General features: G+C 36.6%; 2 protein-coding genes across 2 annotated transcripts in view; both read left to right on the top strand.

Moving 5' to 3' along the window:
• Window positions 1–1352: 1352 nt before the first annotated feature.
• On the top strand, window positions 1353–7960 carry LOC130054804 (glutathione S-transferase theta-1-like). Its single transcript, XM_056165717.1, has 4 exons — window positions 1353–1580; window positions 5541–5628; window positions 6984–7137; window positions 7387–7960. The coding sequence occupies exons 1-4, from the start codon at window positions 1466–1468 to the stop codon at window positions 7732–7734; spliced, it is 705 nt and encodes a 234-aa protein (XP_056021692.1). The 5' UTR covers window positions 1353–1465; the 3' UTR covers window positions 7735–7960.
• Window positions 7961–10501: 2541 nt separating this feature from the next.
• Window positions 10502–12661, top strand: part of LOC125674842 (vitamin K epoxide reductase complex subunit 1-like protein 1) — a 3059-nt gene continuing 899 nt past the window's right edge. The window contains exons 1-3 of the mRNA XM_048912154.2: window positions 10502–10752; window positions 11331–11440; window positions 11842–12661. The exon at window positions 11842–12661 is cut by the window's right edge and continues 899 nt beyond it. Of these exons, the coding sequence (XP_048768111.1) occupies window positions 10577–10752; window positions 11331–11440; window positions 11842–12068 (513 nt within the window). The 5' untranslated portion in view covers window positions 10502–10576 and the 3' untranslated portion in view covers window positions 12069–12661. The remainder of the gene's footprint in view (window positions 10753–11330; window positions 11441–11841) is intronic.

Genomic DNA, 12661 nt, shown 5'->3' with positions numbered 1-12661 from the left:
GGTTAGTGAGAATTTTTGCCTGTTCTACAATGTATCAGAAGAGCGATTCTAGGCCCATGGGCCTCTTGTTATCTTAACAAGAGGCCAACAGGCCTTATAGTCACCTGAGTATTAGTTAAAAGTATCTCTAGTCCCAAGGGCTACTAAAAATTTCCTATTCTGAATATGTAAGCTAAATTCTAATATTCAGCAAAAGTACACACTTTAAACAAGACGTGTTCTCAAAAGTTAAATGCGCTCAAAACAGCCTTTACTGATGAAAGGCTTTACATAATATACGTAACTTTAACGCGAAATGACTAATTTTGACCTGTCCTAGAGTCAAAACCCTGGAGTTGCAAAATTCACAATTTTGGTACATCCATCTCTACTTTTCCTAAATATGCATTTAGTTTTTATACCCTATCAGCAAACTTCAAGAAGTCTTTCAAATGATAAAGACAATCACTATAACAATTTTGGTTCCACCCTGGAACCAAACCCTTACCCACTAGGATCATGAAATTTACAATTTTGGTAAAGGACTACTTACTCCCTCTAAATATCTATCTAGTTTCAATTTAGTAGCAATAACATCAAAGAAGATACTATTTTTAAAAAATATATGCATACATGTATATACCAAAGGCCCAAACTTGGAAACAGAGCTTCTACCTCGGGGCTCTTGAAATTGAAAATTTTGGTAGAGGCCTTCTTGCTATGCATTTAGTTTTTCTTCTGGAGAAGAAGATTTTTGAAAACTGATCAATTTTTGCCCCGCCCCTAATGCCCCAGGAGTCCTGAAAACAATTTATGTCAGCCTTGTCCCAAGGATGCTTCATACCAAATCTCAAAAGAAATGGAATGGTAGCTATCAAGAAGTTAAACATGAACGTGCTTAGTTTATTTTCAAAGTTCTAGTCATTCTAATCTCCATATTCCGACCATATTTTGCAACAACAACAAAAAAAGAAGAAAAGAAGAAGCTAAAGGTTACTCCCAATACACCGGGGAGGGGGGTGTCTGGGGTAAATGGTGCAAAATTCTGTATTCTGAGCATTTCCTAGCACTTCTTTTTCACCTTCAAATTGTCTACTTTTTAAACAAAACTTCATATATTTGTATCTGACGAAAGTACCGTCAATATATATCGGCTGTGGTAAATATTTATCGTAAAATGGTGTACTGGTGTTGATAAATTTGAGTGATGTAAGTATCCACCTTCATATCATTTTAACTCAAAGACTCGTTAAAAATGAATAATTGGTCCGCAAAAAAAAGGGGGGGGGTCCGGACCCCATGGACCCCCCCCCCCCTTCCGGATCCGCCCTTGTATATGCTCATAGATGCCCAGTATATTGGGTTCTAATTTGGTAAACAGAGGTATCTATCTATCTAGGTATATAGTTTACACTCCCCGACGTTAAATTCCCTCTATATCTTTATCGAATTGAGGCCAAGTCCACAATCAAACTTTCGTTGAAGGATGTCGAAGCTAAAATTATATTACGATTTAATGTCTCAGCCATCCAGAGCAGTGTATATTTTTCTGAAAGCGAACAGTATTCCATTTGAAGCTATACAAATCGCCATTAGAAATGGTAAGTCGATAAAAAAATATATAAAAAACACCTCTAGTTGTTAAAACAGGTCAGATCTGGGAAGATGTGTCACATACGTTAATGAACCAGGTAGCCTTATACTGTTGTGTGTGTATATAGTACTAATATAATAATTTGTGTTCAGTGCAACAGCGGAGAAAGATACGTTGCCGTGATTCCTCTCATCACTTTCGTTTTATTTTTCCGGTTTCAACCCATTTCCTATTCTACGAAAGCCTGTTAGGGTCATATAAAACAAATGATAGTAATAATACTGAAATAAAACACGGACTCAAAGGTGTAATTACACGAATCTGATAGTAATAATACTGAAATAAAACACGGACTCAAAGGTGTAATTACACGAATCTGATAGTAATAATACTGAAATAAAACACGGACTCAAAGGCGCCATTACACGAATCTGATAGTAATAATACTGAAATAAAACACGGACTCAAAGGTGTAATTACACGAATCTGATAGTAATAATACTGAAATAAAACACGGACTCAAAGGCGTCATTACACGAATCTGATAGTAATAATACTGAAATAAAACACGGACTCAAAGGCGTCATTACACGAATCTGATAGTAATAATACTGAAATAAAACACGGAATCAAAGGTGTAATTACACGAATCTGATAGTAATAATACTGAAATAAAACACGGACTCAAAGGTGTAATTACACGAATCTGATAGTAATAATACTGAAATAAAACACGGACTCAATGGCGCCATTACACGAATCTGATAGTAATAATACTGAAATAAAACACGGACTCAAAGGCGTCATTACACGAATCTGATAGTAATAATACTGAAATAAAACACGGACTCAAAGGTGTAATTACACGAATCTGATAGTAATAATACTGAAATAAAACACGGACTCAAAGGCGCCATTACACGAATCTGATAGTAATAATACTGAAATAAAACACGGACTCAAAGGCGTCATTACACGAATCTGATAGTAATAATACTGAAATAAAACACGGACTCAAAGGCGCCATTACACGAATCTGATAGTAATAATACTGACATAAAACACGGACTCAAAGGCGTCATTACACGAATCTGATAGTAATAATACTGAAATAAAACACGGAATCAAAGGCGCCATTACACGAATCTGATAGTAATAATACTGAAATAAAACACGGAATCAAAGGTGTAATTACACGAATCAAAGGCGTTGCTATGCGAAAATATAAAGGTGTTATCATTTCCAATGTTTTTGCCTTTGATAACTGTACACATTTCCTCATGAATGCGTTACAGTTGTAAACAATGCGCGTATAAATCTTGATGAATATAGTACGTCTACGAAAGAAAATAGAGTTCATTTTTGAAAATACACGAGGGTGTGAATTGCGATGCATACCCTCGTGTACCTTCAGAAATGAAATTTATTTCTTAAATAAACGGCGAGATGTTAATGCTAAGTTGAGAGGCGTAATTTAAAGCGAAAGAAGCCGTAATGATACACGTAACACCAATTTAAAACTGACTAGGTAAGTCCCTCCTATATTAAAATATTATCATTTGCATTCATGACATATTTGACGTTAGATTATTAGTAAGGGAGTGGGTACACGTGGGCGCGCTTGATTTGTCCGTTGTACATCCGGCCTCGAGACTATAAACTGAGAATACGCTTACGTTTAAATTTCAAATCCAGCTAACTTTTGAAATAATTTCCAGAAACAAATAAAATTTTCAGCATATGTTTGTATTTCTTTTTATTATAAACCAGCATATTTTTTTTAAACAGCTGTTCTTGATGAATATGTGAAGTATAAGTAACCCAAAGTTTGACTCAGTTTATGGTCTTAATAAAATACCGTACGGTTTCTTCACGGATCACTGGATGTGGGCGGAGCTCATCTATGATCATAGTGTTTGTATAATGGTTATATCCTTATGGCTAGATGACACACAGTCTACCCCCCCCCCCTTCTTGCTTTCTTTTACTCTCAGTCATTGGCTCAATGAATGATTTCTTTTATAAATATAAAGCTATCATAAATTGATAATATAAATTATTTCAATAAGTTACAAGTTTTAGTTAATGGGCAAATTATTGTTTGATTTCTGATTGTGTAATCTACATGTCTATAGAGGGGGGGGGGGGCACAATTATATTGAAATTGCGTTGTTCAGGGGTCTTTTTCAAAACAATTGAATTACGAGAAAATAGCAGTTGTGGACAGGTCAACACCTCTCTGGGGTAGCTCCAGACTACAGTGTCTGCAGATGTCACTCCACCTGAGATCTATTGTTAAATGTTTGATTGACAGACGGCTAACAATTCGGGGGTGTTAACTTAAAGTTGGGTCTTTAAAGCCCGGTGTACGCTAGTTGATTAACACTGCATTTTGATAGTTAAACAGAAGCAGTCATGCATTGGGTGTAGGTGGTGTACAATCTTGTATAGGGTGTAGGTGATGTACAGTCTTGTGTAGGTGGTGTACAGTATTGTATAGGGTGTAGATGGTGTACAGTCTTGTATAGGGTGTAGGTGATGTACAGTCTTGTGTAGATGGTGTACAGTATTGTATAGGGTGTAGATGGTGTACAGTCTTGTATAGGGTGTAGGTGGTGTACAGTCTTGTATAGGGTGTAGGTGGTGTACAGTCTTGTATAAGTGGTGTACAGTATTGTATAGGGTGTAGGTGGTGTACAGTCTTGTATAGGTGGTGTACAGTCTTGTATAGGGTGTAGGTGGTGTACAGTCTTGTATAGGTGGTGTACAGTCTTGTATAGGTGATGTACAGTCTTGTGTAGATGGTGTACAGTATTGTATAGGGTGTAGGTGGTGTACAGTATTGTATAGGGTGTAGATGGTGTACAGTCTTGTGTAGGGTGCAGGTGGTGTACAGTTTTGTGTAGGTGGTGTACAGTCTTGTATAGGGTGTAGATGGTGTACAGTCTTGTATAGGGTGTAGATGGTGTACAGTCTTGTATAGGGTGTAGGTGGTGTACAGTCTTGTGTATGTGATGTAGGTGATGTACAGTATTGTATAGGGTGTAGATGGTGTACAGTCTTGTATAGGGTGTAGATGGTGTATAGTCTTGTGTATGTGATGTAGGTGGTGTACAGTCTTGTGTAGGGTGCAGGTGGTGTACAGTTTTGTGTAGGTGGTGTACAGTCTTGTATAGGGTGTAGGTGGTGTACAGTATTGTGTAGGTGGTGTACAGTTTTGTATAGGGTGTAGGTGGTGTACAGTCTTGTACAGGGTGTAGGTGGTGTACAGTCTTGTATAGATGGTGTACAGTCTTGTGTAGGTGGTGTACAGTCTTGTATAGGGTGTAGATGGTGTACAGTCTTGTATAGGGTGTAGGTGGCGTACAGTCTTGTGTAAGTGGTGTACAATCTTGTATAGGGTGTAGATGGTGTATAGTCTTGAATAGGGTGTAGGTGGTGTACAGTCTTGTGTAGATGGTGTACAGTCTTGTGTAGGTGGTGTACAGTCTTGTGTAGGGTGTAAGTGGTGTACAGTCTTGTGTAGGGTGTAGGTGGTGTACAGTCTTGTATAGGGTGTAGGTGGTGTATACAATAGTGCACACCCATGCGCTTGATTACGGGAAGGTGTAAACTTTGTGGTCGGTGTAGACAAATCAGTGTATGCTGCTTAGTGAGTGGGACGTGTCCCTTGTATGGGTAAATATAGTGAAGTTTTATCTACTTTGTAATACGCGATAAAAAATGTACATTTCATGAAATACACGAGAAGGCTATTTTACACATTTATTTAAATAAATGAGGATTGTAGTATCATAGCTTCTCTCAACCCCTTTCCCTGGTAGTTTCGTGTGCATTTGCTTATTAACTGCTTTAATCTTATCTACATATTATGATTCCATGCCTCTCGATCTGTGGACCCTTCATTAGAAATGTGGCTTATCCATCTGTGACATTAATATCCAGGCTCCCTGGTTTGTACTTCCAGGCGAGCATTACAAGGAAACATATACAAGACTCACTCCTTTTCAGCAGGTGCCCATCATCGATGATAATGGATTTGTCCTGACAGAGAGGTGAGAGGATTGAGTCAATAGCTCGGTGTGTGTTATGTCACGTATAATCTTTTTAGAATATGGGCGATATATTTGGCCTAGCATTTTGAACTTTGGTCCATAGTATCATTGGTATATGGGGTGTCACATGAAACAACTTGAAAGGAACAGCCCCAAAATCAAAAAGAGATAATCAAGAAAGAAAAATTCAAAGTAGTGGCTACAAATTAAAGGAAACATCACAATATAATGCAGATGACATTACCCCAAGGTAACAGGCATAGTTTTAAGGGTACTTCAATCCTGGTAAAATTTGAATTTAAGTAGATGTTTATTCTGATTATGATTTATAATGGATTTACATCAGGGGTTCATACTTGGTCCAATGAATATTTGTAGCCAGATTATTTGTTATGACCTTGAAACAATGTCATATGACAAAGGTCACGGACGCTGGGGGGAAATGACATTCTTGTCTAGCTTATGCAATTTGATGAAGAGGCATTCAAGGCTAATATTTTGTACACAGAATATATGTGTACGACCTTGTTCCAAGGTCATAGGGTCAAAACAAAGGGTTTTTTTCCGGCCATGATTATGTAACAGAGAGTCATCAGAGGCTCATACTTAGCATTAAGGTTGTCTCTGGCAAGGTCGTATGTAGTGACATTAATCAATGGCCACTTGGTCAAAGTCACAAGTAAAAATATTATCTAAAAATCTCCTCTTTCCCAATTTAATTAGATTGTTCTTTCCCATAGCTTTGTTATGGAAAACACTAGTACGAGATGCCCATACTTGATACACAGAATGCTTATGGTCAAATGGGTGTCATGACGTTAGATATTACCAATTTTAAGGTCAAGGTCACAAGTAAAAAAAAAAAGAAGAGGAAATTCTTGTTTAGGCTATAAATTTGTAATGTAAAGGTATTAGGGGCTCAGGATTCCTGTTTATATCTTTAATATGCCCATTTTCAGTATAAATTACAAGTAAACTAGATTCTGTCCTTGTCAATAGACGACTAATAAAGGTAAAGCACTGATCTTCGTTTTGTATTCTTTCTACACAAAACGAAGAGGAAGTAACAGAATGCAATATATCAGAAGCCCCATAATTCTTATATCTTATTGAACCTGAAGTCAGATTCTAGATTGAGCCTTCCCAAAGGAAGTCCAGCTCCAGAGTTAGGTCCACCAGCTTTAGTTTTGAGCAAGACAACTCGCTTAGAAGTTCTACACAGAGCCGGGGAGGGGGTCATCATATGGACTGGTTTCGATCCCATGTATACATAGAAACGTCTGCTATTATTCAGTTATTCAACATTAAATGGTTATCAATTACTGACCACTGTCATCATTTTTCTCCCTCTCCAGTGTAGCTATTCTGCAATATATCTGCATGAAATACAAACTGGCGGAACATTGGTATCCAGTCGGAAATCCCAAAACACATACACGAGTGCAGGAGTACCTGAACTGGCAACACGCACATACTCGATACCACGGGACTATGCTGTTTAGAACGCTGGTAAACAGTATTAACATATTTTATTTCTATTTCGTCGAGTAATAGCATCGGAATCATCTATTCTCTTAAGAGAGTACGGAATCATCTGATATGAACTGCTGATGCTCAAATATATAAAAGGTGTTGTTTGGTTCGAGAGGATATGCCCCAAATTTATATTGGTTTCTCTGGATCTTGTTAGAAACAGACACATTCCTTCATTATTGAAAACAAGATACACTTTAACAAAGGGACTTCATTTTTCTACAGCTTCGACTACCACAAGAAAGAAAACAGCCAGTGAACAAGAAGGAGGCTGAAGAGTCCAGGAGAAACAACATGGCGGTAGTGCAACACCTGGACAAATACTTCTTAAAAGACAAAGAATTTCTCTGTGGAGATGACATATCGATCGCAGACATTCTAGCCGTATGTGAACTCATGCAGTTGCATGTAATTGACGAAGATGGCATCATACAACAGAATGAAAAGGTCAAGGCGTGGTTCACGCGTGTTAAGAGCCGACTGGGTCCTGCTTTTGACGACGGTCATAGAATAGTATACAAAGTTCATGACCTGTATAAGAGTACGTGGAAATCGGAAATAGCGAAACTTTAAACTCTCCTTGAACATGTGAAAGATCAAGAACTGGAAATAATCAAAGTACTGAAAGAACTCAGGGAGTTGAAGTACTTTAATAATTTCTTCCTTTAATACATTGAAATTAACCTCAATTTCAAAGCATTATTTGAAATTATCATGAGCCCATTGCTTAAAGATATATGCATTTTATAGACAAACTAATATCGATGATTTTTTTTTTTTAAATTGTATTGATTATTCATATAGTTTGTTTTATTTCATGTTATATATATATACATAATCCAAAAATATAAACAATGCATGTGTCGTGGATAGAAATATTACGGCGGGGATATGATTGTCCATTAAGATATTTGATTTCTTTTTCACAATTATCATTAAGAGTTATTCATGTTGTATTATTGATTGATTGAATATTGTTTAACGTCCCTCTCGAAAATATTTCACTCATATGGAGACGTCACCACTGCCGGCGAAGGGCTGGAAAAATTTCGGCCTATGCTTGGCGCTTATGGCCTTTGAGCAGGTAGGGATCTTTATCGTGCCACACCTGCTGTGACACAGGACCTCGGTATTTGCGGTCTCATCCGACAAATGCTGTCTGACGTGTTTCATACCGATTGTTAGGCCGTTCTTGGCACACTGATTTTTACTACGAATAATACCTGATCAGGATATAGGGCTCACAGGGGTGCGGGGGTGTGACCGGTCAACAGGGGATGCTTACTCCTCCTATGCATCTGATCCCACCTCTGGTGTGTCCAGGGGTCAGTGTTTTCCCAACTATCTATTTTGTATTGCTTATAGGAGTTAAGAGATTGGCCACTGTTCGTGATCTTCTCCTTTCAAGATAACAAACAAAATATAAGAATCCATCTCTTTTAACATACATATATATATCAATACTGGCGAACTAATTCCTCTTTTTCTGCATGTGCAAGCTGTGTTATGTTTTCGCGCCACTACGTTACATCTAGTATCTAGTTGAAAACAATGTAGGTTGTCGCGCTTGCAAATATCAATGTTGTGGTGAATATAGTGACATTTAGGTATTCGATGCTTTTATCCACCACAATTATAATAACTAGAATTATAGAGCATTTGCTTCGTAACCGGGAGGTCGTGTGTTCAAGCCCCACTGGTGCCATGGCAACGTCAAACTTTAGACGTAAACATAACACTTGGTGATTGCTCCTTCTCCAAAGGCTAGGCATTCAGGACTGGGTTGCTCAAAACCTTAAGTTGGAAAGCTTAAATAACCACTGGTTAAATGTTTTAATCGGTAGTTAGTATACCACAATGCAAATGCATTCCACTTTGACCGTCTGCTAAATATGGCTTCTAAAAAAAGAAGTCAGAACTTTTCAAGCTTTGAAGTTTTGTTTATCATTGAACAAATCGAGAATTAGATATTACTCAATCAAAACAAACAAATTTCGTCACAAATGCTTTTTAAAAAAAATGGAAATTTTGAGGAACATTACTGAAGCTATCAATTCAAGAGGGGGGAGGGGGGCACACAAGACAGATTTATTCAAACTATATTTTATTCACAAAGTGAATGGGATCGGGCAGCAGGCATAGCCTATTTAAGCCCTCTCCCTACATCAAGGTCAAGTGTGAAATGGACAGGACAGTTGAGCAGATAAAGGAAAAATACCACAAGGTTTGTTCTAAAGCGTCAGCCAGAAGGTGAAGGAAAAATACCGCAAGGCTTGTTCTAAAGCAAAGGCAGAGAACGTCAGCCGAAAGATTTCCCAGAGGAAGACTGGTGAGGGATCATTTTAGCCTCCCTTCAGAAGTGAGAATCTTTTCGGATATGACCTTAATTAAAAACAGAGGTCCCGTGTCGCGACAGGTGTTGGCACGCTAAAGAACCCTCACTGCTACGGCCCTGGGCGCTATGCATGGTACTTCACCTACAGCTGGTGACGTCTCAATATGAATGAAAAATTCTTGACGGGACGTAAAACAAACAAACAATAAATAAATCATTTACGAAATTAAATGGGGAGCGCCTAAGGCAACAATAGCAACGTCAACATTGGCGAAACGATTCCGAGAGGGGTCACGGAAGTTTCACCACCACCACTAGGGGGTGCTGTAAAAACGGAGAACGGAAAACAGAAAATAATGTATGCAATGATATTTAATATAAGGAGGACAGTATTTTATAAAACCAGAAAATAAATGATTTATCATAAACAAGGGAAACAAAAATTACAGAAACAAAGGGAAGTCATCCTCAGAATCCACCATTTCATATATACATTGTACTCCATATTAATGCCATAGGCGCTCCCCAGCTTAATTGTTAAAAAAATATATATATCTACTATGTTTATAGTATAGTAGATATATATATATATATATATATATATATATATATATATATATATATATATATAACAATTAAGCTGGGGAGCGCCTATGATTAATGCATATATCACAGGGGCATCTTATCCGCTACTTTCGATTCTTCCCTTGTGTATTTATATATGTGTGATAGAGAACAGAGCGGATAAGATGCCCCTGTGCATATATATATAAATAATTATATACATGTATATATGTATTTTAAGACCATTATAACTTATCATGAAAAATATTAAACAAGTGTCTGTGGATACCTTAAAAACCATCTTAAGTGGAAAGTACTGTTTTGAAATTCTGAATAAATAAAGTCATGTCTTGCAATATTCACAATAGATAGATACCGTTATACCTCATAGAATTTTTTTCTAGTACAACTTATCTAATATACATTCTTTCGGAACGCCTTGAATTATTTTCGCTTTCACTTTGAGTGCTACGTCGGCATAGACGCATCGCGCAAATTTTAGCAAAAACTTGAAAAATGAGCAACAATTCTTCGAGAACATCGATAATAGTCATTCTTTTGTGTTGTGCTATAGGAACCTTGTTGTCTGTTTATGCCCTGTATGTAGAGATAAATGCTGAACAGGATAAAAATTACCGAGCTAATTGTGATATTAGTTCTACAATCAGCTGTTCAAAGGTCTTTAAATCCAGGTAGGATATATTCGTGTGTATTAAATGGACGAGCAAATCAAAGGATATAGGGTTTTGAAATGAAATTTAGATCACGGGTATTTGAAGTTAATCAATTATTCCATAAATATGATATATAGATTGTTTTGAATGTACATGTATTTGATAATTTTTAACAAACCAGTGTTATGGTGTGTACTGCTTCTGTACCATGACACAGCACTTGAAGGGAGAGAGGACAAGAAAATAAATGTAGCGAGTGATAAATTTTCTTTGTCTGCTAACGCATCATGTATTTCTTTATTGGCAATAGTGATGATATAAAATACATATACTATGTTACATGGTATCATAGTTGTAACAATCCCTTGTTCCTAAGGTACAAAGAGTCTCTCATGATATATGAACAAACTGATATATGTAAACAAATTTGTTTTGTAGACACAATATACACTCACAGCTGTGATTAGATTGAGATATCTCATACAGTTTAAAAGGAAAACAATGTAAATAATATACATTGTTTGTACATGTTTGTTTGTTTTTTTAAATTGAAATATGCTATTTGATTACTATACAATTCATATTTCACCTTTCAGATGGGGCAAGGGATTTGGTCTGATTGGACTTGTAATAGGAGAAGATCATCCACTCAACTTACCGAACAGTGTCTTTGGCATTGTATTTTACACGCTACAAGTAGCCTTAGGTAGGGAATATATATATAATTATATATATTGTAAATGGAGAGGTAGTTGCTGTGGTTTTAATTTCGCTATGTTCACGGTCAGGGATTTTTCTGCGAAAATAAAACAACCGCAGTCATTTTGCAAGTGTGACACAATATGTTTTGAACAGTTTTAAAATTTGAATTCTGCCAAAATAAAACCACTACAATTAAACCAATATGAAAAACCGCAAACTTTTAGCAACGCAAAATTAAAACCACTTACAGTATCCCCATGCATTTGTTGCACATGCAAGAACTTTCAATGTGCTGCATCTAGTCCATTTCTTTAATTCAGACTGGCACCCAACCAGAGGTATAAATTAATACATGTACAAGTTAATGTGATCTTTATTGTGATGCTGCTCTTCATCTCTTTTCAGCTTTCTCCTCTTCATCAAGATTGACCTCTCTGCAGTTGTACACGAGTATTTTATCCAATATAGCATCCGTGTATCTGGGGTATATTTTGTACTTCATCCTGAGAGACCTTTGTGTTGTATGTGTATCGACTTATATTACAAATGCTGTCCTTTTGGGTGCTATTTATTACAAGAACAAGGCAATACAAGAGTCCAAAAGGACAAAACAAAGGAAAAAGCAGAAGTGAATAATTAATTAACTGGACGTTTACTCCATGTTCTTTAAATGAAACAAGATTTGGTCACAATCCTGAGCATAAAATGTGAATTTTAGTTGTTGTGCTAATTGTATGACTATATGCTCTATATGTAATGCCTAGCCTTAATGAGTTTTGATTTCAATTTGGAATGTTCACAATGAAGGAAATTAGTTTTGGGGAGGAGTTTACTAAGATTAATTATACAAATTTATTTTTGGCACAGATGTGCATGTTACAAACAGTATATTGCCGAACAAAGATTTTGTTGCCTTATTCAATTTACATGTACACAGAAGATTGCAGTTTCATATAGAAAATTTTCATGTGATAAAATATCCTGGAATTGAACTAGATACTATTTACCAGATTAATTTTTCTGAATATTAGCAGTAGTACATGCATTATGATCATATATATATTTTAGAGCTTAATAGAGATTATCGCAAATCTAAAGGTGCCTGTCCATCAATAGTATTAAATTATGTACTGCAGTTTGTACCAAATTTACCGAAACTTTTTTTATTTCACCAAGAGGCTCTACAGGGAGCCTTCTTTTTGAATCACACTTTAACATAAGTATT

This window comes from Ostrea edulis, chromosome 1 (assembly GCF_947568905.1).
Source record: "Ostrea edulis chromosome 1, xbOstEdul1.1, whole genome shotgun sequence".
Taxonomy (NCBI): domain Eukaryota; kingdom Metazoa; phylum Mollusca; class Bivalvia; order Ostreida; family Ostreidae; genus Ostrea; species Ostrea edulis.
This window is presented reverse-complemented; position numbering and strand designations above follow the sequence as displayed.